This window comes from Rousettus aegyptiacus, unplaced genomic scaffold (genome assembly GCF_014176215.1).
Source record: "Rousettus aegyptiacus isolate mRouAeg1 unplaced genomic scaffold, mRouAeg1.p scaffold_m13_p_2, whole genome shotgun sequence".
Classification (NCBI taxonomy): domain Eukaryota; kingdom Metazoa; phylum Chordata; class Mammalia; order Chiroptera; family Pteropodidae; genus Rousettus; species Rousettus aegyptiacus.
The window spans coordinates 105,481,902-105,506,914 of record NW_023416295.1 but is presented as its reverse complement, the minus strand read 5'-3'; the positions used below and the strand labels follow the sequence as shown (position 1 = coordinate 105,506,914).

Sequence of the window (25,013 nt, the reverse complement as noted above, 5' to 3'; positions counted from 1 at the left end):
TCCCCTCCTTTGGGAAAAAAAAAAAATTTTTTTTTCAGGTGAAGCAACCCTTGGTTGACCTCACAGATTGCAAGGACCTTGTCAACTTACAATCCTTTATTTTTATTATTTTTTTAATTTTTTATGCCTACAGCAGCACCTGGTCATCCTAGGTCTCCCCTCCAAGTACTAACCAGGCTTGACCCTGTTTAACTCCCAAGATCAGACAGGATCAGGCTTGTTCAGGGCAGCATGGCCGTAGACTGGAAATTTTGATGATACTGGGCTGAGGAATTCAAACATTTAATGACTAGTCAGCTTTAGAAAAAATTCACAATTATAGTCAGTGAAACGTGTATGTATCTGTAGAGAGATATAAGATGCTGTCTCAGGTTAAGTGTTTTCTTTAAAGTCCTCATTCTTTACCAGGTATACTTGGCAAGCATGTTTTCAGATTCTTTTTCTTTATCACTTGAAGTACCTATTATAGTGCTTTAAAATTTCCTCACTCATTTATATTCACAGGATAAAGGAATGAATTTATGATTGACTGTGAATTAAATCCATAGCAAAATATGCAAAGTTCACACTAGTAGGAGGAAATGATTCATTGGAGCATGATGTTAAAAAAACAAAATTGAACCAAGTAAATTTGAAGATCTTATTGGCATTATTAAGAAATTTATGAATTGGAGAGTACGCCAATTACAACTAGAAGGGCAGGGCATTCCAATGGGGTTCTATAAAATGGAAGGTTTTTATAGAAAGAAAAGTGGGGCAAAGGAAACTAGTAACAAAAAAAGTAAAGATCATTCCACCTGGACATCTTTTCTTTTGGGGAAGAGAATGGGAAGGATTTTTATTATGCAGATTGCTGCTTCTTTCTCTGGGGGATGGAGAGGACCCACATGGCAAATTACCTTACTGGTGACTTGACCGGAAAATTCCAGACTGATTGGTCAAGATTATGTTTCTGGGAAATGCTGAAACTGCAGTTAGATCAGGTATTAAATCTAATTTTGGTTTCATGAGTTTTTAGGAGACGTGATGCCATTTTGGACTGTGGTTTTCTCTTTAACAGTGATTATTTTTTCCAAGTATTAATAGTGTAAGTAGTTTATCTTATGCCAGAAATTTTACTCATTAACTTTAATTTTCTATTTGTAGCAAAATTGATTGAAGACTTCTTTTTATAGGCTTCAGGTAAAATTCTGCTGCTACTGCAGTTGATGATAATGGTGAGGATAAGTAGTAATACAATAATGCAAAATAACCAGAGAAAATAGTTACATCATTTCTTTCTAATTTTCCGCAAATACGTAACTATGAGGAAAAAAACATTTAGTCATGTCTGGCAGAGTTTATCACTTAATTCTACTTCGCCTTAAACTCACTATTACAAGGAAGAAAAAAATACTATGTCTGGCAATTATAAAATTATCGAAAACTGTTTTAAGGGAGCACTGGAGAAAGAAACTATACAAGAATAATTTCTCCATCATATGTCTTTTAAAGTACACTGAAGAATTTGAAGAGAAATTAACACCGAATAGTTAGCATTTTCACTATACTCAGTACCTTGACAACATTCCTACAATAATCTGTGTGGGGAGGAAAACATATCCACTTAATAGGAGTTAAATAATTAAACACACTGAGAATGCACTTACAATTCAAATTTTGCTAATGTTGTTGGGCAGCCTAGGGGGATGTGGAAAAAGCACAACATGGATTGATTCAGTGCCTAAAATTGGCAAATATGTAGGCTAGGAAAATGTTAGAATTAACTCTAGGCCTTGTAATACTGTGGACAGAGAGGACAGTGAAGCTTGTAAAAGACTTGATGGTTCCCTCCTTTCCGAGTTTGACCTCTCTCCTCTGAACAGGATCCCATCCTCTCTTGCCAGCTCAACTTTGGCTTCTACATTTGTTTCCTCTCTTCTGCATCATTACTTTTGCCCTCTCTCATACTGGATTGACATCCTCAGTATCATACAAAATCTAAATAATATCTCCTTCCTTAAAAGAAACAAACAAAAATCTCTTGTACTCACGTTTCTCCCTAAATTACTGGCCAATTTCTGTCCTACATAGTTAAAGGTTTCCATATTCTCTTTACTTCTATGACTATAGTTAAGCAAAAGATGTAGTCTTGTTTTTAAATTATACTTCATGCAATCCATGTTTACAAATGTGGCTCATGAGGACCTCTTATCTTCCACTGTATTTGTGAGCACTAAAAATTTTTTCTTCTCTTAATAGTGTGGCAGCAACGGTAATCCAAGCATACTGGCGTGGTTACACTGTACGCAGACAGATTCATTTCTCTACAAAGCTACATACTGCTGCAACAGGACCCCTGAGATCCTGGCCGAATTCCTGCATCAAGAATCCAACTATTTTAAAGAAGGAAAATGGAGAAAATACTGTGAATATCCAAGAACAGAGGGAAAAGGCTGCTATTCTTATTCAGGTTAATTTTACCTTTTGGTGAAATAGGCAAAAGAGATATATTAGTCATCTTCACTTGGTTATTCTGTATAATAGATAATCCCCCAATCTTAGTGTTTTACAAGGAATGAATTTATTTCTTACTCATGTGACATGTAGGCTGCAAGTTGGCTGTGCCTCTGCTTAGTATTTAGGCTGAAGGAGTAATCTGTAATTTGAAGATACTATTCTCATGACTAAGGGCCAAGATGAACCATATAAGCATATATGAAGCCTCTGCTCACATGTATCGGTTGTCACATATGTTAACATTTGATTAGTCAAAGCATGTTTCACTTGGCCTAATCTATAGAGCTATTTTTAGAAACATGTTCTAAAATATACTTAAATAATTGTTGAATTCCTTCAAATACACAGTTAACTTAAAAATTCAGAAAGCAAGTAGTTAATAGATTTGATTCAACCTCACCAATGCCAGATTTCAAAATGAAATTCAACCTGATCATGTTTATCCTTTTTTTATTCACTCATCAAATAGTTTTTAGAGCCTACTATTTGTTAAGCACTGTTCTAAGCTCAGGAAACATAATTATGAGCAAAAAAATACAAGATCTTAGTCTTTGTGGAGTTTACATTCTGGTTGAAGAGGCAGACATAAACTAAATAAATACATCAAATAAGGCCTGTGGAAATCCATGGTACTGAATTAAATGATAGTAACTAAACAAAAATCAAGTGTTTCCCTTCATTCATTCAGCAATGTTTTTTGTTTGGCATAAAAACCTTATTACTTACATTCTGTTAAGATATACAATTAATAAATAACTATGCTAGATAATGATAGTACTAAGGAAAAAATGTAAAGCAGGAAAAGTTGGATAGGAGTATCAAAGGAAAGTTTATCATTTAAATAGGATGGGTATGGAATACCGGAAAAGGTGACATTGCAGTGAGAGATTAAGTCATTGGATATCTGGGGAAAGTTTATTTCAGGCAGAGGAATATCAGATTCAAAGACACTGATTTAGGAGCATGATACAATGTTTAAAGAATAGTAAGAAACCAGTGTGACTGAAGAGTGGTAAAAGGGAGAAGAGTAAGGCTTATAAATCTTAAGTTATTATAACGATTTTGGCTTTTACTCTGAATGACATGGGAAGCTATTTCAGGAATCTGAGCAGTGGACTTACGTGATCAAGTTTACTTTATGTTGTGATTATATTGTAGGAAGGCAGGAATAGAAGCAGCAAAATCAATTAGGAGACTATTGCAGTAATCGAAACAAGAGATAATGGCAGCGCGGACCAGAGTGTTGCTGTAGAAGAAAATCACATTCCAGGATATATGTTGACTTATCTTGATGGCATGCATATATATACTTAGAAGGTAGAGCCGATGTTATCAGTTCATGGGAATGGGTTATATGAGAGATACGGAGGAATCTGGTATAACTCCAAGGTATTGGCCTAAGCAACTAGAAGAATAGCCTTAAAATTAAGTTGCTGGCTTTTGTTATTAAAGTGGAAGTTTTCAAGAAAATTATCTTTGCTGTGATTCTCATGAATATATTCAGTATTTTGGTTGACTTAATTTGTCTGGACTGTACTCCCAAGGAGCTCTTACAGACGAAGCTCTTACTAATACCTGAATGCCTGTGGGAGTGGGGCGGGAGGGGGGGGAATAGATTCAAGGAACTTGTGAGATAAAGAAAGAAACCTCAGTTATTGTCTCAAAATATTATTCTGCTACATGATGAATGAATATTTCATGCAGTCCAAATTCCCTTTCATCATCAATTGATGAGCAATACATTTTTTAGCCATCAATAGTAAAAGAATATAGAACTTTTGCTTTACTTCATTCAATAAAGAGAAAGTCATTACTTTATGAAATAGGCTAGTGCAGTGGCTGATATCTCTATTTAATATTCTCTTGAACATTTTGAACTACTTTATATCTGCAGCAAAAGCAAGCATAATTTAGCTTTTCTTCGCAACTTAAAACAAATCTCTTTTGTGTTACATCATCAGTCAGGACAACTTCATTTTCTCTTTTCCTGAGTACAATCATCAAGTTTTGTAAACTATTCATTTTAAAACATGAATTCTAGACTTCCTAACCATCTTGGAGAGCAGAGCATGATATAATAGAAACAACCTGGGATTTAGAACAAACTGACGATTTTATAAATGATGTGGTGATACTGCTCTCCCCAAACTCATATTCTCCTCTTCTTAGCATACAGCCAGCTTCCCTTACACTTTAGCATGGCCTTTCTTCTGAGTTCCAGTCAATAGAACATGAGTGAAAGCTATGTGAACCACTTTCATATCTGGCTCAGAAAACTTCCCACAGACATTCCTCTATTCTCTCCCCTTTCTGTTTGGCTGAAATGAAGACAGCTTCTGAGGCATCCTAAGAAGCTGTCTGTTGGGACTGCAGTCTGCAAAGCCTGGATACCTGAATCACTTTATTTTAAAGTGCTTGCCTCATTGTCTTGTTTACCCTCTCAACACTTGTTATGTGGTCAAGAAATAAACTATTATTTCTGAGTTAATATACATTTTTGGATATTTTTGTTATAGCACTTAGCTTACCCTAAAATAAAAGCCATAAGATACACTTTGAGAAAGAGATAGTGCTCAATATTAATATGTAAGAGAATGGAATTCCAGGTATAAAGAACACTGGAAGAAAAAGGACATAGGATTTCATATTACTGGAATAATAAATAAGTTGTAGTGAACTAGGCTACCATAAGAACCAAAATATTAAGAAATTATAGAAGGAACATGCTTAGAGATGTGTGAAGGTTTTTAACGTGGAATAAGTATATGGTATGTTTTAGAGTGTAAGTTGATAGTAGCTAGAGAATAAAAAAGTGTCAGATATGTCTAATATTGATATAGTTGTCTGTCCAGGGAATTGATTCGAATATGTAAAGGGAAGATGAATTAATCATAAATGGATTACTGGGAGAAAAATTGAAGCCTTGACAGAAATAAATAAGTTAGAAGAAGAATCTGAACATTACTTACAACACATTTCTTTCTCAAACTGAGTAGAGATGGCTGGACTTAAATTCCTGACACAAATTCATGAGAGAGATATCTATATGTATCACACCAGAAAACACACACTATGTTTTATAGTCTAGATCTTTGTAGAAGTTCTATCCCTAATGAACTGAGCTGGATCCATTGTAAGTATTAATGAATAAATCTTTGTCATTGAAGGCCTAGATTGAAGAATTCCCTTTATACCTTTTTCTCCACAGATCTGTACCTACTCTCGACGTCTTCTATAACCAACCCACCTCTCCTTTCTCATTGCTACATTATCTGAAACAAATCCCAGATATCTTATCATTACTTTTATAAAGTAACGAGCATACATTTCTATAAGATCTATTGTTTTAAATATAACTTCAGTACATTGCCAACCTAAAAACTGACAACTGTTTTTCAGTATTACCAAATATCAAATGATATTTAAATTTCTCTACTATTTCATAAATGTTTGTTTACAGATTCTTCTTAATCAAAATATGGACACGGTCATCACTTTTCAATGGGTTTATATGTTACTTGTCTTTAAGTATACAATAATCCCTTCTCTCTTTTTTTTTTGCTTGCAATTTATTTATTTAGGAAATCAGGTCTTTTGTCCTGTAAAGTTTTATGCCTTCTAAATTTTGGCAAATGCATATCTATGGCATCACTTAATATGTTTCTCGTCCTCTTGTTTTATGAAAACTGACAGTAAGATCTAACAGATATGATTTGGCTTTGGTTTTTTAATTGAGAATACTTTGCAGATGTTGATTTGCATGAGAAGAGACACATAATGTCCGGTTGCCTCTCTTTTAGGAATGTTAGCGGCCATTGGTAAACACTGCCTAGATCAGTTCTCTTTAATGATTTGCAAAATGTCAATACTCTATATATATTTCTTCATTTGCTAACTAAAATATATCTATAAAGAGAAACTGTGTCTAATCAACTAGTTATTCTTGGGCACAGTTTACATTGGAAAGGCAGATGAAATGCTTAATGCTCTCCCTTTACTTACTAGTTTGTAGATTAATGAGTTTTGCTAGCATCCTCCAGAGGTCACCATGTGTTCTTCCATAATGTACACATAAATTTTTTAAATATATGATATATTTAATTCCATTGCGGTTATAATTCTTTCTGATGCTCAGATTGCCCCTTACTTGGCCAATGATAGTCTCTTCAAGTTAACTTTTTAAACACAATTCAGTAGTCTTTGAAACTTTCCTTGCTTTCTAATGTGATATCATGTTCCAGATTCATTTTATATATATTTTGCCTCAGGCCTGGATTCAGTCATTACTCCAAATATTCTTGATTCAATAGTTGAAATAATATTTAAAGACTACAATCTGGATTTTAGCAGAGCTTTATAATTTTAGGAGCATTTGTTGTTGCTACTTGTATGGTCATTGTTTTCAGATTCCTTTCAACATACTGATCTTAATACATTTTTTTAAAGAAAAACATATATACCATGGGTTTATGCTAATATTTTTAAATTAAAAACAGGACTGTAGAATTTTTACTTATTTTATATTTGCATACCCCCTCCCCCACCCATGGAAAGTCCGTGTTCCTAATAACATTAGCGTAATTGCTCTTTTTCTTCTCTCTCACTCCCCCTCCCATATATATGTGTGTATATATGTGTTTGTATGTGTGTTACATGCACATACATAATGGAAATAAAGAAGGACCATACAAATGTGAAGAAAACAGGCTATTTATTCAAGGTGTGCTATAATAGTGGAGGTAGCCAGTATCACTTGCCTTTGGCATAGACTCAAAAGAAGAGAAGCAAGTGGGAAACTGTTGTAGTGGGGAACAAAATAAGAGGAGGTTTTAAATATGCTCTAATTGAAGGTTGTTGGCATAGAGGAGATGGAAGGCAAGCAACTAGAACTGGGATGTCTTATGTGATTGGTTTGGAAAGCATATTCAGCTGTTTCTAGTTGGTTAGAACTAGGGCCAAAAAAAAATGGGAAAGCTGGCAGTCTTTGACCAGATCTTGGTCATTCGTGGTTAATTGTTGCAGAGTTTGTGGTTTGGCTTCCTAGGTGATTGCTGCAGGGGCGGTGGGTGACTTGTTGTCATATATGGTCTGTCCATATTCTGTTTGTATATTCTACTTCTCAATATATATTTCAGATTAACAATATCAACAATATTACTAACGTTATGACTACTGAAAACATTTAAGATATATTTTATAGTTAAATTTGTCTTCTGTATATCTCACTAAGGATATAGTCAAATAAATCGATTTTAAAGTCACTTTAAATAACTTCTGTGTGGTTATGCTCACAGCATGAAACATATTTTTATATTTTTTCAGGAATTTATTTTTTTATATTTATTTATTTTACAGTTATCTTAAGCATGTGCACAGTTCCAAAGTCAAACTAAGCAAAGTATAGTCAGAGAAGTCTGGCTTCTATTGCTGTAACTTCCACCCTGTTTGCTGCCTCTATAGTTAATGTTTTTATAACTAATTTATGAGTTATACTTTTACTTTTTAAATATTAGAAACCACATATACATACACATTTAGAAATGTTTAGATAATTTATATATTAAATATTTATGTATAATCTTTTATAGATAAATAATTACATGCATTTATCTATGAAAGAAAAATTTAAATAGGAAGGGAAAAAATCCCACTCTTTCTACCTTGTTATTTTCACTTAATATATCCTGGAACTCACTCCAGTATATAAAGATACTTTTTGGTTTTAAACTGTAATATTCTTGGGGTTATAGTTAGGAAAGCTTTCCCTATTCCAGGGTTATTGAAGAATCTGAATATTTTTAATTCTATGATTTTGTGCTTAGTTTATATTAAAATGAAATTAGTTCATTGTTATGGGCCAGGATACTACTTCTCTAATGTGGCCATTTATGTATGGTGAAATTTTCCTAAATGTGTGTTAGTTTATTTTATACATAATTATTTGAAAATTAGCAAAATTGGTTTTTCTTTGTATTTCTTTCTTCTTAGTTTAAAATGAGTCCTGGAGGAATTATCAGATAATTGATTGGTTGACCTACATGTGCAGTTGAGGGAGTTTTAAAGATTCTTTTCTGCTTACTACAAGGAAAATCTCCTGAGATTCAGAACTTTAGACACATGCAGTTGTTTAATTTACCTTGAAGTTCTAAGTGTCACATAAAGTTCAAAAAACAGATTACTGAGCCATTAAACTAAGATCTAAGATGTTTTATCTTCCTAATGGGATAATACAGAGAATCTGGTTTGGAGTTTGATCTATAACCTTGTATAACATGCTTTAAATTTTTGTTTAGGCAGTTTGGAAGGGCTTTTTTTTGCGAAAGAAACTGACAACAGCTCTAGAGGCTATTAAGAATGAAGAATCTGAAGAAGAATATGAAGAAATAGATTTAGAGGATTTTACATTTCATGAAGTAAGTACCAACTACAACATATGAATATTGGTCTTTAAAATACTTTTAGTGAACTATTTTGGAGATAAAACAGTTTTTAAGATTTTTATCCTCTGGACACTATTACAGACTTTTTTCAAGTAACACCTAAAAAAGTATTCTACTTGCTTAACATCTTCATTCACCTTACAAGCTTGTACAGTGTGTAAACATGGTTTTAGAATATTTACAAGTTCCTCTGTGTATACTTCATCTAGATTTACCACTTTATTTATCAAATATTCTTCATTAAATATAACTATGACCTTATTTATGCCCTGTTCAACAACCTTTAGTAGTTCTTTGTTGCCTAAAAATGTGAGAAAAACATTCTTAATTTGTTATTTGAGTATTCCACAATAGGGCAGCAAACTATACAGAAATATCTACCACTTCTCCCTGTGGCTTCCATGTTCTTCAACCAAATTGAGCAACATTTTACTGTGTAAAACACTTGCCTTTTACATCCTTAGTTTGCTCATGTGTTCCCTCTTCTCTAGACAGTTAACACCCACATAACCACCAGTCAGATTAAGATATAGAACATACGAACATCTCCAGAAGACTTCCTCATGCCTTCATACCTCCCTTATCATAGATTAGTTTTGCCTATTTTTGAACTTCCTATAAGTAGAATCATACAGTATGTACTCTTCCTAAATATAATATTATGTCTGTGAAATTTATATATGTGGCTAAGTGTAGCTGTATATATGATGCTCTTTTGAACATACCACTTTTTAAAAGTGGTATTCTACTATTTGTAGATTATTTCTTGTTGAATTATTTCTAGTATTGTCTATTATGACTAAAGGTGTCATGAACATTCTTGTATATGTCTTTTGATGTGTGTAGTCATATTTGTTTTGGAAATAGAATTTCTGGATCATAACATTTTCCTGTTTAGTAGATAGTGCCTAATGGTATTCCAAAGTGATTGTATCAATTTAAAGTTCTGTCAGCAGAATAGGAGAGTTTTAGAGCAGCTCTATCCTCACCAACACTTTGTATCTTTATGTCTTTACCCCTATTCTAGTAGGTTTATGATGCTATCTTGTTTTAATTTGCATTTTTTTCATAACTCTAATGTCAAATACCTTTTCATATACTTACTGGCATTTAAATATCCACTTTTGTGACATGATCAAGTGTTTGTGCATTTTTTTAGTAGAGTTGTACCTCTTTTTTCTTATTGATTTGTAGAAGTTCTTTATATATGCTAAATACTACTCCATTTTCCCTTGCAAATATTTTCTCTAAATTCCGAAGCTTACTTTTATTCTCTTTATGGTTAATTTTGATGAACAGAATGTTTCTAATTTAAAATACAAAATTTCTAATTGTCGTAACATACATATTTGCCTACTCCTAGATCATATTCTAGAAACTTTATGATCTTAGCTTTCAGCACTTAAGTCTATGATATATATGGAATTAATTGTTGTGGATAGTGTGAGGTAGTAATCAAGATCCCCACATACACACACATTCAGTTATATCATTGATTCAGAACTGTTTGTTTTACAGACCATACTTTTCACAGTGAATTGCAGTTGAAGTTTTGTTTAGACTCAGGTAACTGTGTATGTGGGTTCTTTTAATTTTTCTCATTGTTCAGTTGTTTATCCTTACATCACTAATAAATGTAGAATTTTTTTATAATTTATTTATTTAGTTTCAAGTATACAGTACATTAATTAGACATCTATAATGTTCATAAAATGATCCCCCCAATTTCTCCCTCCCTCTCCTGGCCTTCCACTTAGCTATCATATTAATGCTAACTGCATTCCCTCTGCCATGCTCCCCATGCCCAACTATCACTAGTAATTTGTACTTCTTTAACCCTTCACCCCATTCTCCCAGCCTCCCAACCCCCCCTCCCTTCTGTCCATCACCAAAATTGTCCACTATATTTGTGAGTCTGTTTTTGATTAGTTTGTTCTTTTTGTTCCTTAGATAACGCATATAAGTGAAATCATATGGTATTTATCTTTCTCTGTCTGATTTATTTCACTCAGCATAATAACCTCTAGGCACATAATAACCTCTATGTCATTGCAAATGGTAGGATTTCATTTTTTTTAATGGCTGAGTAACAATCCATTGTATATATATGAATAACTGTAGAATTTATAATAAATTTTGATATCTAGTCTTACAAATGCTCCAATTTTGTTCTTTCTCTTCAAGAAAGAGCTACTACTGCTCTGTTGACCATTTTCGTTTCTGTACAAATTTTAGAATCATCCTGTCAATTTGTACAATAAATATTAGGATTTTGTCTGAGATTGCAATGAATCTATAAATCAATTTGAGAGACCTGATTTTTTAAAATATTATATTTTTAAATCCATGAACACATAATATCCTACCATTTATCTAAGCCATTTAAGATTCCACAATGCTCTGTAGCTTTCTTCATAGTAGTCTTGTACATTTTTAGTTAGGTTTATTTCTAGGTATTTGATATTTTCTGATATATTTATTTTTTGTATGTTAACCTTGTATTTAGCCATTTGTTTGAAATCACTTATTAATTTTAGTAGTTTATCTTTTAAAATTTTTGAATATTCTTTATATACAATCATGCCATCTGAGAATAATGACAGTTTTATTTCTTTTATTCCAATTCTTATGCCTTGACTTTATGTCTTATTGCCTTATTGTCTTGACTACTACCTCCAGTAAAATGGGCCAGGATACTACTATTAGCAGACATCTTTTTCTAGCTCCTACTCTTAATGTGAAAGCTTTCAATATACCATCACTAAGTAAAATGTTTAATATAGTTCTTGTAGAAAATGTATTTGATTAAGGAAGTTACCTTCCTTAGCATCTTCTTACCATTTCAAGAGGTAATGATTATGATGATCATTCTATATGTGATTTCAATATTATCAAATAATTGTTATGCATATAACATTTATTTATTAAAAATTAAACATGGCATTCCTAGAATAAACCAATTTAGCTATAAGGTATCATCCTTTTTATATATCTCTGAATTTTAATTGCTAATATTTTAAGATTTTGCATTTATATTAAAGAAAAAGTGAACCTATAAATTTTCTTTCTTGTAAAACACTGCAGATTTTGGTATCAATGTTATGTTGGCCTTGTATATTTGATTGGGAAGTGTTTCTTCCGTTTCTATTTTCTGGAAGAGTTTGATATAAGATTGGTGTTGTTTATTCCTTAAAAAATATTATTTAAAAAATTGTCTAAGCACATAATCTCTTTGGAAAAATGTTTCGTGTATACTTAAAAATGTTTCATGTATACTTAAAATGTTTCATGTGAGTTCTATGGGTGTTAAATATATTGTTACTAAAATCTTAATTACTTCACGTTTATTAATTGAGTTTTTTAAGTCTTCTGTATTCTTAATGATTGATTGGGGAAGGGGATTCTATCAGTAATTGACAGAACAATGCTAAAATTTTCTACTATGACTGTGGATTCCTCTAAATCAACTATCAATCCTATAAAATTTTGCTTCACATTTTGAGGCTACGTTAGCAGGGCATACACATTTAAGATACTTAAATCATTGTATAATTGAAACTTTTATCATAACATTTTCCTTTTTAACTCTAGTTTTCCTCTTTAACTAACTGCATTAATAGCTGCTTCCTCTGATATTTGTATAATTACAACAACTTTCTTTTGGTTGGTGATTTTATAATATCTATTTTAGTAGCCAGTCTCATTCAACATTTCTGTGTTTGTTTTTTTTTTTTTATTTATTTAAAGTTGACTCTCATAGGATTATATGGTTGGGTTCTGCTTATTTTTATATTTTATTCTGATGGTATTTTTCTTTTATTAATGCTGTCAAACTATTTTATCTTACTTGAGTATAATTAGGTTTATATGTGTCATCTACTTGTTTTCTATTTGTCCTATATGTTCTATATTTCTTTTCTTGCTTCTTTTTTTCCTTTTTTTTAATTAATCACATTTTTTTTTGTTTTTTTTTTTCTTTTTTTGCTAGCTCATTAGTTTGTGATTATCTTTTTTCCTTGAACTTCATTTCTTCCTGCATTAACATACTTCCATCTGGGATCATTTTTCTTTGCCCGAAGGACTTTAGTATTTATTTAGTTTAGGTTAATTTTCAATTGCTTGAAAAATTCTTTTACTTAAAATTTTAAAGTATATCTTTTATTGGTATAGACTTTAAGGTAGGATTTTTGTGTTTAAAGATATCATTTAATTAACTTCTGGCTTCCATAGATAGATTCTCTTGAAAATTTAGTAATAAATCTTGGCTGTTGTAAGTAATGCTGAAATGAACATATGGACACATATGTCTTTTGGATTAGTGTTTTGTTTTATTTTTTTGGATAAATACACAGTTGTTGAATTACTGGGTCCTTCTTTGTCTCTTATTATAGCTTCTGTTTTAAAGTATATTTTATCTGATGTAAGTTTTGCTACCCTAGCTTTCTTTTTTTCATTTCCATTTTCATGAAAGATCTTTCTCCCTTTACTTTCAGTCTGTGTGTGTCTTTCAATATGAAGTGCCTCTTGTAAACAGCATATGTATGAGTCTTGTTTTCTTATCCATTCAGCTACCCTGGGTCTTTTGATTGGAGCATTTAAGCCATTTACATTTAACATGATTAATGATAAGTACATGGTTATTGCTGTTTTATTATTTAAATCTGTGGGTTTTTCCCTTTTCTTCTTCTTAAAGTAGTCCCTTTAACATTTCTTGTAATACTGGCTTGGTGGTGATGAATTCATTTAGCTTTTCCTGTCTGGAAAGTTCTTTCTCTGAACCTAGGTTGTAGGTTCTTACTTTGAATATTTCATGCCAATCCCTCCTGGCCTGCAGTTTCTGTTAAATCATCTGACAGTTTTATGGGAGCTCCTTTATAGGTAACTGTCTTTTTCTTGTTGCTTTTAAGATTCTCTCTTTGTTTTTAACCTTTGCCATTTTAATTATGATGTGCCTTGATTTGGGCCTCTGGATTCATCTTGTTTGGGACTCTGTGCTTCCTAGGCTTCTATGTCTACTTCCTTCACCAAGTTAGGGAAGTTTTCCATCATTATTTCTTAAAATAGTTTTCAATTTCTTGCTTTCTCTTCTTCTTCTGGTATCCCTATGATACAAATGTTGGTGTACTTGATGTTGTCTCAGAGTCCCCTTACATTATCCTCCTGTTTTTTGGATTCTTTTCTTGTTTCTGTTCTGATTAGGTGGGTGTTTTATGCTACTTTATCTTCTAAATTGCTGATTCAATCCTCTGCTTTATCTAATCTGTCGATTCTTGTTAAGGTGGTCTTCATTTCAGTTATTGTATTCATTTCTGACTGGTTCTTCTTTTTATGTTTTCTATTTCCATTTTTATATTTATTATCTCTTTGTTAAAGTTCTCACTGAGTTCATCTACTCTTCCTTTAAGTTCATTGATCATCCTTATAACCAGTGTTTTTAACTTTGCACTGGTAGATTGCTTGTCTCCATTCTGTTCAGTTCTTTGTCTGGAGCTTTGTTCTGTTCTTTGATTCAGGACATGTTTCTTTGCCTCCTCATTTTGGCTGTCTCCCTGTAAATAGTTAGAACTATTATGTCTTCCAGTCTTAGTAGACTGACCTCATGTAGTAGGTGTCCTGTGGGGCCCAGTGGCTCCGTCTCCCTGGTCACCTGAGCCTGGTACTCAGGTATGGCCTTTGTGTGGGTTTGTGTGCTCTCCTGTAGAGGTTGAATCTTGATTGCTGTTGGCACAGAAATGGAAGGATTTGCCTTCAGGCTGATTGGACTGGCTGTGACTACAGTGGAAGAGCTGTTGTGTAGAGGCCAATACTATGGATCGGGATTTGCTTTAACAGGGCTCTGATGCCTGCTGAGTCTGCCCTTTGAGTGTGTCATTTTTTAAGGTGGTACTCTGGTATGGGTGGAAGTTGGCCACCAAGTATGTTGGCTTTGGGGCCTTTTGGGATGGGCTCTATTGCAGGTAAAGGTAAGCCTCTTCCTGTACCCTGCCCAGAGCCACTTGGTATGAGTTACAAAGTGATCTTTAGATGGTTGTCACCTGTTTTTGGCTTGGAGCTACCTGGGAGAAGCTAAGCTGTGAACCAAGGCCAGCTGCTGCTAATGCTAGGCTTGGGGATTTTAGCAAGAGGTATGAGGCACACCAAGGCCATATGCTGCTTTTTTTTGGGTTTGTGAACCTTTTTCCATTTCTATGGAAAAGCCACTAGAAGCAGCTCATGTGGGCCCATCAGTTTGTTGGGGCAGGATCTCAGGAAATAACCAGGCAAGACGACCAGTGTTAGCCAGGTTGATAGAGACTCAGATATGGCACCTGCCTGAGTGTGCAGACTGGATGGTAGGAGTGATCAACAAAAGAACAATGGCTTCTGCCAGCACTTCTGTCTAGAAGAAAGCTGCTCCTCTAGCCCTCACCCCGAAGCCAGGCAATTCACTTTCTCCCTGTATGTACCTGGCACCTTTTGAGCTGCTGCTTCAGTGTAGGAGCTCAAAACAATTGAGTCCATCAGTGAGTAAAAGTCTGTGTGCAGGCACTTTAGGACGAGTGCCTGGTACTGCATCAGCCCTTGGTTTCACTCAGTTACAATCTCCATTGGTTTCTACAGACAGAAGTTATGGGGCCTTCTCCTCCTGGAACTGGCATCCTGGGTTGGGGAGTCTGGTGTGGGGCTGGGACCCTTCACTTCTCAGGGAGTCCGTTGCGGACAAAATATTCCTCCCAATTTTTAACCACCACACCTGGTGTGATACTAGCCCATTCTGCGTCTCCACCCCACCTACTATTCTCTATGTGGCTTCTTCTGTATATCTTTATTTATAGGACTTCTGTTCAGCTAGATTTCAAGCAATTTTCAAGAATGGTTGTTCTGTAGTTTAGTTGTAATTTTGAGGTGGTTGTGGGTGGGGGCAAGCACAGTGTCTACCTACTTCACCATGTTAACCAGAAGCCTAAACATACTGATATGATATTTTAAAATCTTTCTCAATTAATTGTAATATCTGAATCACTTGTGAGTTTATTTCCTTTGACCTTTTATCTCTTGTATTTTGAGTCAGTCAGTTCTCTTTCTTAGCATTTAATCTTTGATCAAGTATCAGACACATATGCAAAATGTGTAAAGACCCTGGAAGATATTTTCTTTCTAAAGGGGATTTAACTTTATTCTGATAAGCAGATATTATATAGGCAGAGATCCTTTTGAAGCTTATTTTCAAGCTTTGTTAAGGTGGTCTATTTCTGGTTTCTCTTAAGGTTGAGCCAATATGGTGTCTCACTGAAAGTGAGATATTTACTAGGTCACCTTCACCTTGCCTGTCCCTGAATTCTAACCCCTTTCTAAGAAGCATCAAGTGACTGAAAAGATTTCTTCTTAGCTTTTTAGCACCCCAGCTGTTGCTATTGTACTTTAATTCTAGGTCTCTCTCCTACATATGTACTACTTTGAATTGGCAAATACATGAAGGGAAATTTTATATATGACTAAGCTCACATTTCTGTGGTTCTCTACTCTTGGGGATCTTGTTCCTTCCTTCCTAACTACCTTGGCATTCCTACACTTAAACCTCTGTCTCTTCATCTCAGTGAAAGTGCTGTAAGCAAGCCTCAGATTTCTGCTTGGCTTCCCTTTCTTATTAACAAAATTGGGAATTTCCCTGAAGGAAAATGTGGAGGGAAATATAGGGTTTACATTAGCATGCAACTTTATGCTCTGGGATCTTGGCTCTTTAACTTCTGACTGCTTTGATTGCTCTTGAGTGCCTTTAGCTCTTTTTAAATCTGATATTTATAGATGTTCTCAGTAGGATCTTAATTCTAATTAAAGCTAAAACAAAATGAATTTTTTATAAATGACTATTTCAAGTCAATGATTATTGTAAATGTTCCAGGCATTGTTTTTACCACTTTGAACAAGAAAGATAATATTCCTAGTCTCACAGAGCTTACATTTAACTTGAGGTGAATATATAAATATACAGAACATTGTAAGATATTGAGAATTACTATAAAAATAAGGAAGGTTAAGGGAGAGAGCATACAATCTGATTGGAAGATCAGGGAAGTCCTGAATATGGTATAATATTTTAATAGAGATGTGAAAATAAAGTGAAGGAATAGCCATAGGGTAATACTTCTCTGGGCTTAGTATAAGACAAGTATGGAAGCCATGAGACAGAAACTCCCTTACTATATTAAAAGAACAGAAAATATACAATACATAGAAATGATTAGTAGTGAAAAAAAAAAAAACAGAGATAAGAAATGGAAAAATAGTTACGGATCAGTCCACATAAAGCCTAGAATATAATGTCAAGAACTCTGGATTTTATTTCAAATGTGATAGAAAATTATTATTGAGTTTGAGCAGAGTTAAATATTTTTTGTTTTAAATGCACGACTTTGCTTGCAATGTCGTAGTTTAGGGGAACTGAGAATTAAAGTCAAGTACCAGTTAGGAAGGTATTGATGCTTTGCCTTCCTTTGACATTTTTTGACCCCTTTTCCATTGCTGCCACTTTATCTTGAAATCATCTTACAACTTCAGACAACATAATCAAATTGCCAGAGTGTCCTCATAGTTTATTATTGCTCTCTAACTTTTCTGTTTACAAGGATAAGATTTATCTAACCAAGACTTACATTTTATCAATTAGGTAATAAAAATATTTGCTTTTTGACTAAGTCCATACTTCTCTTTTATTTAAAATGTCTCACAGCATAGTCATATAATATCTATTCAAACCTATTTTTCCCCTTCCAAACAACCAAATACTTAATGCTTATAATATGGCAGGCGCCATACTTGGACTGGGATATGTATATAGACAGATATAACATAGACCCAAGTTTAGGAAATGTCAGAAATATATTTGGATATTTGCAGTAAATTATAATTTCTATAAAAAATAATATAAAATTATCTGAATAAACTAGGCTGGATGAAAAGTCTAGATCAATCTGCCATGAAATTTTTGTATTGTTTTTGACCTCTCTCATATGTGATTACATTTAACAAATGGTTAACCAAGGGGACACTAATAAACAAGAATCAATTCATTTTAGTTTTATTAAGCATAGTTTGCCTTAAATTTTTAAGTATCAAAAACAATGAAGGATCTGAGATTTTTATCCTTCATGCAATCTAACAAGTTAAATTGCCACACTTTCATGGATGCTGGTAGAAGATATGAGACATTTATTGCTTGTCATATCAGGCTGCAGGAGGTTCGTGTTCATATCAGTTCACCTTAGCTCCCAATTTCCACAGGGAGTAATCTGAAGAATTTCCCCCCTAAGAATCCTGAGTTTAGGAAATCCCATATTTTATAAAGGGCTGCTGGCAAACCTGCCCATCCTATGTTCCAGGGAAAGTTATTATTTTTATTATACCAAAGAACAGATAAATTTTGACTTCTACCTCAGAGAGAAACACTAAAAGACAATCTTCATCTTCAATATCTGTTAGCTGTATTACTATCTTTGAAAAGATAATCCAGAAGGAAATTTGTCATAAGTCCTGTAGAAATGTTAGAGGCCAGTGGAAAATTGTCTCCAAACATTATCTACCCCTTGTTTCTACATGGCAAATTTTCCCGTAAGTGCCCACTCCAGTGTCTACTCTGAATAATCTGGCTGGGGCTAGGACAAAAACCATTAGGTATCCTCATGATACAGTTAATTAAGGTTACTATTAATAGCCTAAGTGATTTTTCCTTTAAGTTTCTGTATTTACCTTTCCACTAGACTTGGGGCTTTAATCCAGGTATAGCTACAAATATTAGCTCTTACAAAGGCTCCTTCTTGGCCCTCGAGGAGGAAGTTTAAGGGAATTCTACCATTGAAAACAACCCTGGCCAGTGAGTTGAGGCTGACTTAAATACTATCCAGAGCCATAGTGGGGTTTCCTTAAACACTAGAAGGCAATTTATGGGCAGGACACATTCCAGGCGGCATTTGTCCACTCCATGGGTTGACTGAGAATAGGGGTGGAAAAAACATACAGAGATGATTTATTTACATGAGAGGAGCGGGATCCGCACTCTGTTCCCTGCTGTCATTATAGATTTCTCAGTAAAGTTAAAGGAAATAACTATCAAATTATGGTGTACAACTTCCTGGAAGGGTATGACAGACTCAGCAATAAATTAAATTTAAGGTGATTGCTGTAGTCTGGGAGAGCCCTAAGGGGCATTTTTCTCGCAGAAGAAGGCTTCAGGGATATGTCTGAAGGACAAAAGATTATTAATGTTCCTTTCTTCCTCTATACCTCTCAGAACCTAAGGTATTCCCTTCAAAGGTACTAAGTGGTTGCTTTCCATCTACCTCTTCAAAATTAATGTGTTTCATTTCATTTAGTTAAAACTTCACTTTTTTTCTAATCATTCTCTGTTCACACCTAGACATTTTGTATGGAAGAGTCAGGCTCTACCCTGAGGGTGTGTCAATCATGCTGCCCTGAGGCTTGCTGTTAGGGAAAATAAATATGCATCATATACAGGAATGATCAGGATAGACTTCCGAGTTGTTAAAATAGGTCTGCATTACCTTTCATGCATTCTTTCTAATCATTACTTAGGAATTAGCTGCAAGGGTTGATCTCTTTCTGGGGAGAGCCACATTAATCAATCAAACTACCTTATTAAGTTGTGTGGACAGAAGGGAGTGAGGGTGGTAGGGTTAGACTATTAGCTCATTGTTGAGTAGCTTTTGTGATAAAATGTACATAATTGTCAGACTCTTGTGATACAGAAAACTGAAAAAAAAAAAATGTAGACAAGCTTCAAAGGCCAAAGTCTGCTGATACATAAGCTGAAAAGATATCAACAGTGGTAAGTATTAAGGTGTAATATAGTCAATTTTCCAAGAGCAGGTAGAGGCAAAGATCCAATGGGACTTCCTTCACCATAAGACAAATAGGTAAATTTTATAGAAGTCACAAGTTCAGCATGCATTGGTAGCCTCCACCTCAGAAACAGAAGCAAGCTCAGTCAGTGACCTGATTCTATTTGTCTCATTAGGGAATGACCTTGCCATCGACATCCATATGAGTAATCAGAACAGTTCTATCTGCAGCTCTGATTTGTTTCCCTGGTGTAGAGGCCCAAAATAGAGTGTCTTTAGTCAATAAGTCTGTAGTTTTCCACATAGCAGATCAAATTGTGAGGCTCTTGGCACAGCAAAAGATTCAGTTGAGTTTCGGCTTAACTGAATCATCCCTGAACCAGACCCAGGCATTTAGGGGAACTGGAGTGAACTGAGGCTTTTCCAACTCAGAAGCTTTGGATCAGACCATGGAGTAGAGATAAAGTTTCCCTTAGAAGCATAGCTTCTACTCTTTTCACGTGAAGTTGAAATGCCTCTAGGACCAGACTGGCTATTCCTTTTGATCAGTGAGGTTTTAGGAGCTCTTCATCCCTTTTAGTCATTGAATCTCAGTCGTTTCACCCCAAACTGGGAATATAAGGCCAGAAAGTCACAGGACCTCCATGGGTCAGTCGTTTAGTGTCTAGAATAGTCCAGTAGGAAGGTAATAGCTGATTTTCAAGAAGAACATACCTGGTATCAGTGTCAGAAAGGCCACAAGTCCAAAATCACAAGGGATGGTCCAAATGGAGGCCAGAGGTTTCAATTGGCAAAATCATTAATCACAGAGACTGGTATTATCTCCATTATTGAAAATGTCTGATAAGACGTTGGGATGCTTTTTTCGTGGTAAACTGAAGAAACAATTTTTCCTTGGCTACTAAGGAGACTGAGTGTTGTACATTCTCCCACGTGGTCAAGTCCCAAGAAACTGCTTGATGAACAGGCCTCAGATTTATCGTTCAGATTTATCAACCAACCTCTGAATGCAGAGATATGTGATAATTACTCACCATGATCAGAACAGTCAAAACTAAGGATTTTTAAATTCAGATATAGCTCACATATGACCAACAGGATTTCATTTATATAGTGAAAGCTTTGGACTTCAGATGATAGAGATGCACTAAATGCTAACTCAGTGGTTGTCCCACAGGTGACAAATTACAAGAGAGTTTATCATAGTAGTACTTCTCTTTTCTCTACCTATAACATTCCCTTATTGGGATAATCCCCTCTGGCACTTATGAGACAGAAAAGTAAAATATGCTAACAGGTCAATTTCTACTCTATATTCAGATATGGAAGCAACAGCAGAACACTGAATTGGCCTAAAGTACCCCACCCAGAACATAATTTTAACTCCTTCCTCCACAGTGAACCATGTCCAAACCCCATCAGTTGACTCAGTGTGCCCCACACTCTATAGGTCTAGGTAACATCGTGCCTTCTAACTTAGGGTGAAACACTAGCTCTAATCTTCCCAGACTGCGAGCTCTACAAAGATCCTTGGAAAGGTTGAAATAAAAGCTGTTACAAAGCATGCTGAAATGTGGGAGACCCATTGAGAATTGTCTCCCACCATTAAGCATCTATTATATACTACTCATAATGAATTTCTGAAACAGTGATGAATAAGACATTTTCTTGGTCCTTGAGTCCACACTGTTTAATCTTTTTTAAAAGAATTATTTTAGCAGAAGTTTCAATGAGCCTAGGTCTCGATTTTCTTTGTGGGGAATTTTTTGCCACTTTGTCATGAAATATCTATAATAACATAATAAATATCTAAATAATAGGTGTATTAGGTTTGATGCGGAAATGTGATCTATACTGGTACTTTTATTTTGTACCTTCTAAATTATAAATTAAGTTTCCATTGATACTGTTTATTGACTTAATTTAACAGTTTGTTTTCTTTTACATATGCCCATTAGGAGCCAACATATAAAGAACCAATAAACTTGCCTTTAAATTTAAACAACCAATTCTCTTATGAGTCCCTAAACCCAGAAAAGATGGGTAAAATTAATATATCATAAATACAGAAAACCACAACAGCCAAATTTGGATTTGTTTTTTGTTTCAGATCATAGTCAGATTCAATAAGTATGTAGTAATGATTTTTGAAAAGGAGGCAAAATGCATTAAGCTGGGCAACTTTCAGCTCCGGAGTTCATGTTTGATCTCTATCTCAAATTAACTTCAGAGTATTACATCTTATTGTACATTGTGGGGAAATAAACAAACAACGAACATTTAAAGTATAGGTAACAAAAAATACTAAAGGAAAATGATATATTTGGCTTAATGAAAAGAGACGTGTCTGGATCTCCAACAATAAAAGCAGCTATGCTTTTGCACTGGTGATGAAGGAGAAGGTGTAGAAAGTGATATTTGGAACTCTGACTGAGGTAAGTTTCCAAACTGCAAGGATTTTGAAATGCTACAAAAGTTATCAGGAAGTAATTGAAAGAATTTTGGTGGGGATAGCAAGAGTCAAGTTGGGAAAAAGAGGAAAGGGTTGTGGCAGGGTAGGAGGTCATGAAGGGAGTAGAAAAAAAATCAAGTCATGGCTTTTAGAATTTCCAGGACTTGTTCAGTTCTGACTTATGGCTTACAGCAAGTCTGATCCAAGTGTTATGTGTCAAATGAAAGGATTACACTAGATGTTATGAAAAATTTTGCATCTACATATACAAATAAACGTGTATGTTATTTACAGATCCTCTTTCTGATAGCCTTATTTTCTGGTTTCTCAAAGTTGAATTCCAGAATAAGGATGTCTTTAAATGTTCAAAAGCTAAATATATGTATGCTTGATCAAATGCTTAATTGTTAACATACAGTTCCAAATTTATCTAAGTTCAAGTTCATTTATAATATATGTTTGATAATAGTATTCCAGTAACCAGAAAGCTTTCCAAATCCTCAGTTGTAAATTAAATATCTGAACAAAAGGTTTTCTTAAGCAGTAACTGATGTTTGTGTAAATATCCACTGGTAAGCATGATATATTAATATGCATTTTTAAAACAGTAGTATATTTATAATCTCAGCCAATTTCTCCTGACATTTTGAGATTTTTTTCCCCTCAACATGCTATGTACTGCCAAATATACTTGATATTAATAAGCATGAGTTCATATAAATCATTAGGTACATTATTTTGCTGGGATTATATAATTACTAAAAGTTTCTTTAGGATTTTATATTAAACACTCTCTTTATGTTTCTAGAAGATTTTTAATGAATACCCTAGTCTTTAATGTCTGCATCTCAAAAGAAGAAAAAGAGAAAAAATGAAGGGGGCAGAGAGAAGGATACTAACCCCTTAAATCCCCTGGAAATCACTTAGCTGATAGGGTAGGGCCTTACAACAATAGAGGAGATGCAAGAACAAAGGCTTTTTGCACCTCTTTGCACTTCTGTGATCAGAAGCAGCAATCAGCAATTAGAGCACAAATCCCTAATATTTGCAGGACAGAGTCCTCATTGTTTATCCTGACTCCTACAAACTGGTGCAAGTTACTGCAGGAACACATGAGCAGCTGCCTGCCTGAGGGTTGGGAGTGGAAGATAAATAGCTGCTACTGTGCTAAGAGCTGAAATTGACCAAAATTAACCACAATTTACCATCCAATTCTTCCCCTGAAAGTTATAAGCCTTCAATAGACTCCAGAGTTCCAAAATACATCACACAGATTCTGCTAATGCAATTGTTGTCTGGATTGAATGACAGGTTCCTGATGCTTTCTGTTCTGCCATCTTCCCAGAATCCTCTGGCACATTACCTTTTATAATATCGTCTCTACATCGTCACATCTTTTCTTTACTTTAGCAATTTTCACCACAGTAAGAATACTACTGTACAATTGAAACTAATATATTATTGTATGCCAACTAAAATTGGAAAAAAAAAGTTATTGACTTGTTCAGTGTAAATATGCACAACTAATTATCTATTATATTTCAATAAACCTGGGAAAAAAAAGAGAACAAATTGCCAATTATAAAAATAGTCACGGGAATGTAAAGTACAACATAGAGAATATAGTCAATAATATTGTAATAACTATATATGGCATCGAATGGGGAATGGACTTATCCGGGGAATCACTTCATAAGGTAATCACTATGTTGTACACCTGAAACTAATATAATATTGTATGTCAACTTTAATTGAAAAATAAATTTTAATAAAGAAAAAATAAATGCTAATTTGATAGATGATATGCGTGTAGGCCTTAGTCCTTCCTGAGATAGATCTAGATTTTCCTTTATTTGTCATACAAAAGAAAGAATTAAAAAATCGGAGATTTGACTCCTGTTTGCACTTTTGCATCAAGTAGCATTTTTAAACCAGATATACATTCTTAAACCAGATATAGCTGGTATATAACTGTGATATATATGTTAATAATATCTGCCTAGAAGGAACTGGACAGCTAAGTTAGGTGTCCTATTTACATGTATATTCAAATAACATGAATTGATTTCCTAACTAAAGGACATAAGTAAAAGTCTATTGCTGCGCAGCTAGCCTGTAGTCAGGATGTCTTATCTTAGTCTTGCCTTCACAATGGTCTTTCAAGCAATAGTCAAGAAACATTGAAATGGTATAAAGGAAAATTGCATTGAAGTCTCCTCAGAATATAGTCATTCTAGTTTTTAAATCATGAATATGTTTGATCATTTTAGAACCTTTGAAACAATAAGTTCATTGGTATTTTGATCACCTTTTTTTGGTAAATATTCAAAAAATATTATAGAACCATGGAAATTTATTCTAAACCATGTTAGATAATTCAAACAAATAAAATTTAGATAAGTTTATCCTAAATTATACAAACGAGCATAACTAGTATTGTTCCATTGTATAAAGTTAAAATAATTTGGAAATTACGTAAGTAGGAAAAAGATGTTTTAAGATAAAGAGTGAAGGAATTTAAAATAGGGTCTTTTCAAAATTTATATTCATATTTTTATCATTCAAATGCTTGAATTAGAGAATAGAACATCAAGAATCATGTTTTTCATATTACCACAACATTCTTTTTTTTTATCTATTAAGAAAATTTGTTAAATATTGGAAAAAAATAAATAAAAGCTGGCTTACAGATAGTTTAATAGAAAACTCGGTACTAATGTGTTAAACTACTATAAATTTTCAATAGTGAGGTTTAATGGAAAATACTATAATTTATATTATAAAGTG

General features: G+C 34.0%; 1 protein-coding gene across 10 annotated transcripts in view; it reads left to right on the top strand.

The window, feature by feature from the left end:
* LRRIQ1 (leucine rich repeats and IQ motif containing 1) overlaps positions 1–25,013 on the top strand; it is a 188,908-nt gene that overhangs the window by 73,231 nt on the left and 90,664 nt on the right. For all 10 annotated transcript variants that reach the window (XM_036236956.1, XM_036236958.1, XM_036236955.1 and 7 more), the window contains exons 17-18: positions 2,242–2,452; positions 8,793–8,912. In XM_036236956.1, the coding sequence (XP_036092849.1) occupies positions 2,242–2,452; positions 8,793–8,912 (331 nt within the window). The remainder of the gene's footprint in view (positions 1–2,241; positions 2,453–8,792; positions 8,913–25,013) is intronic.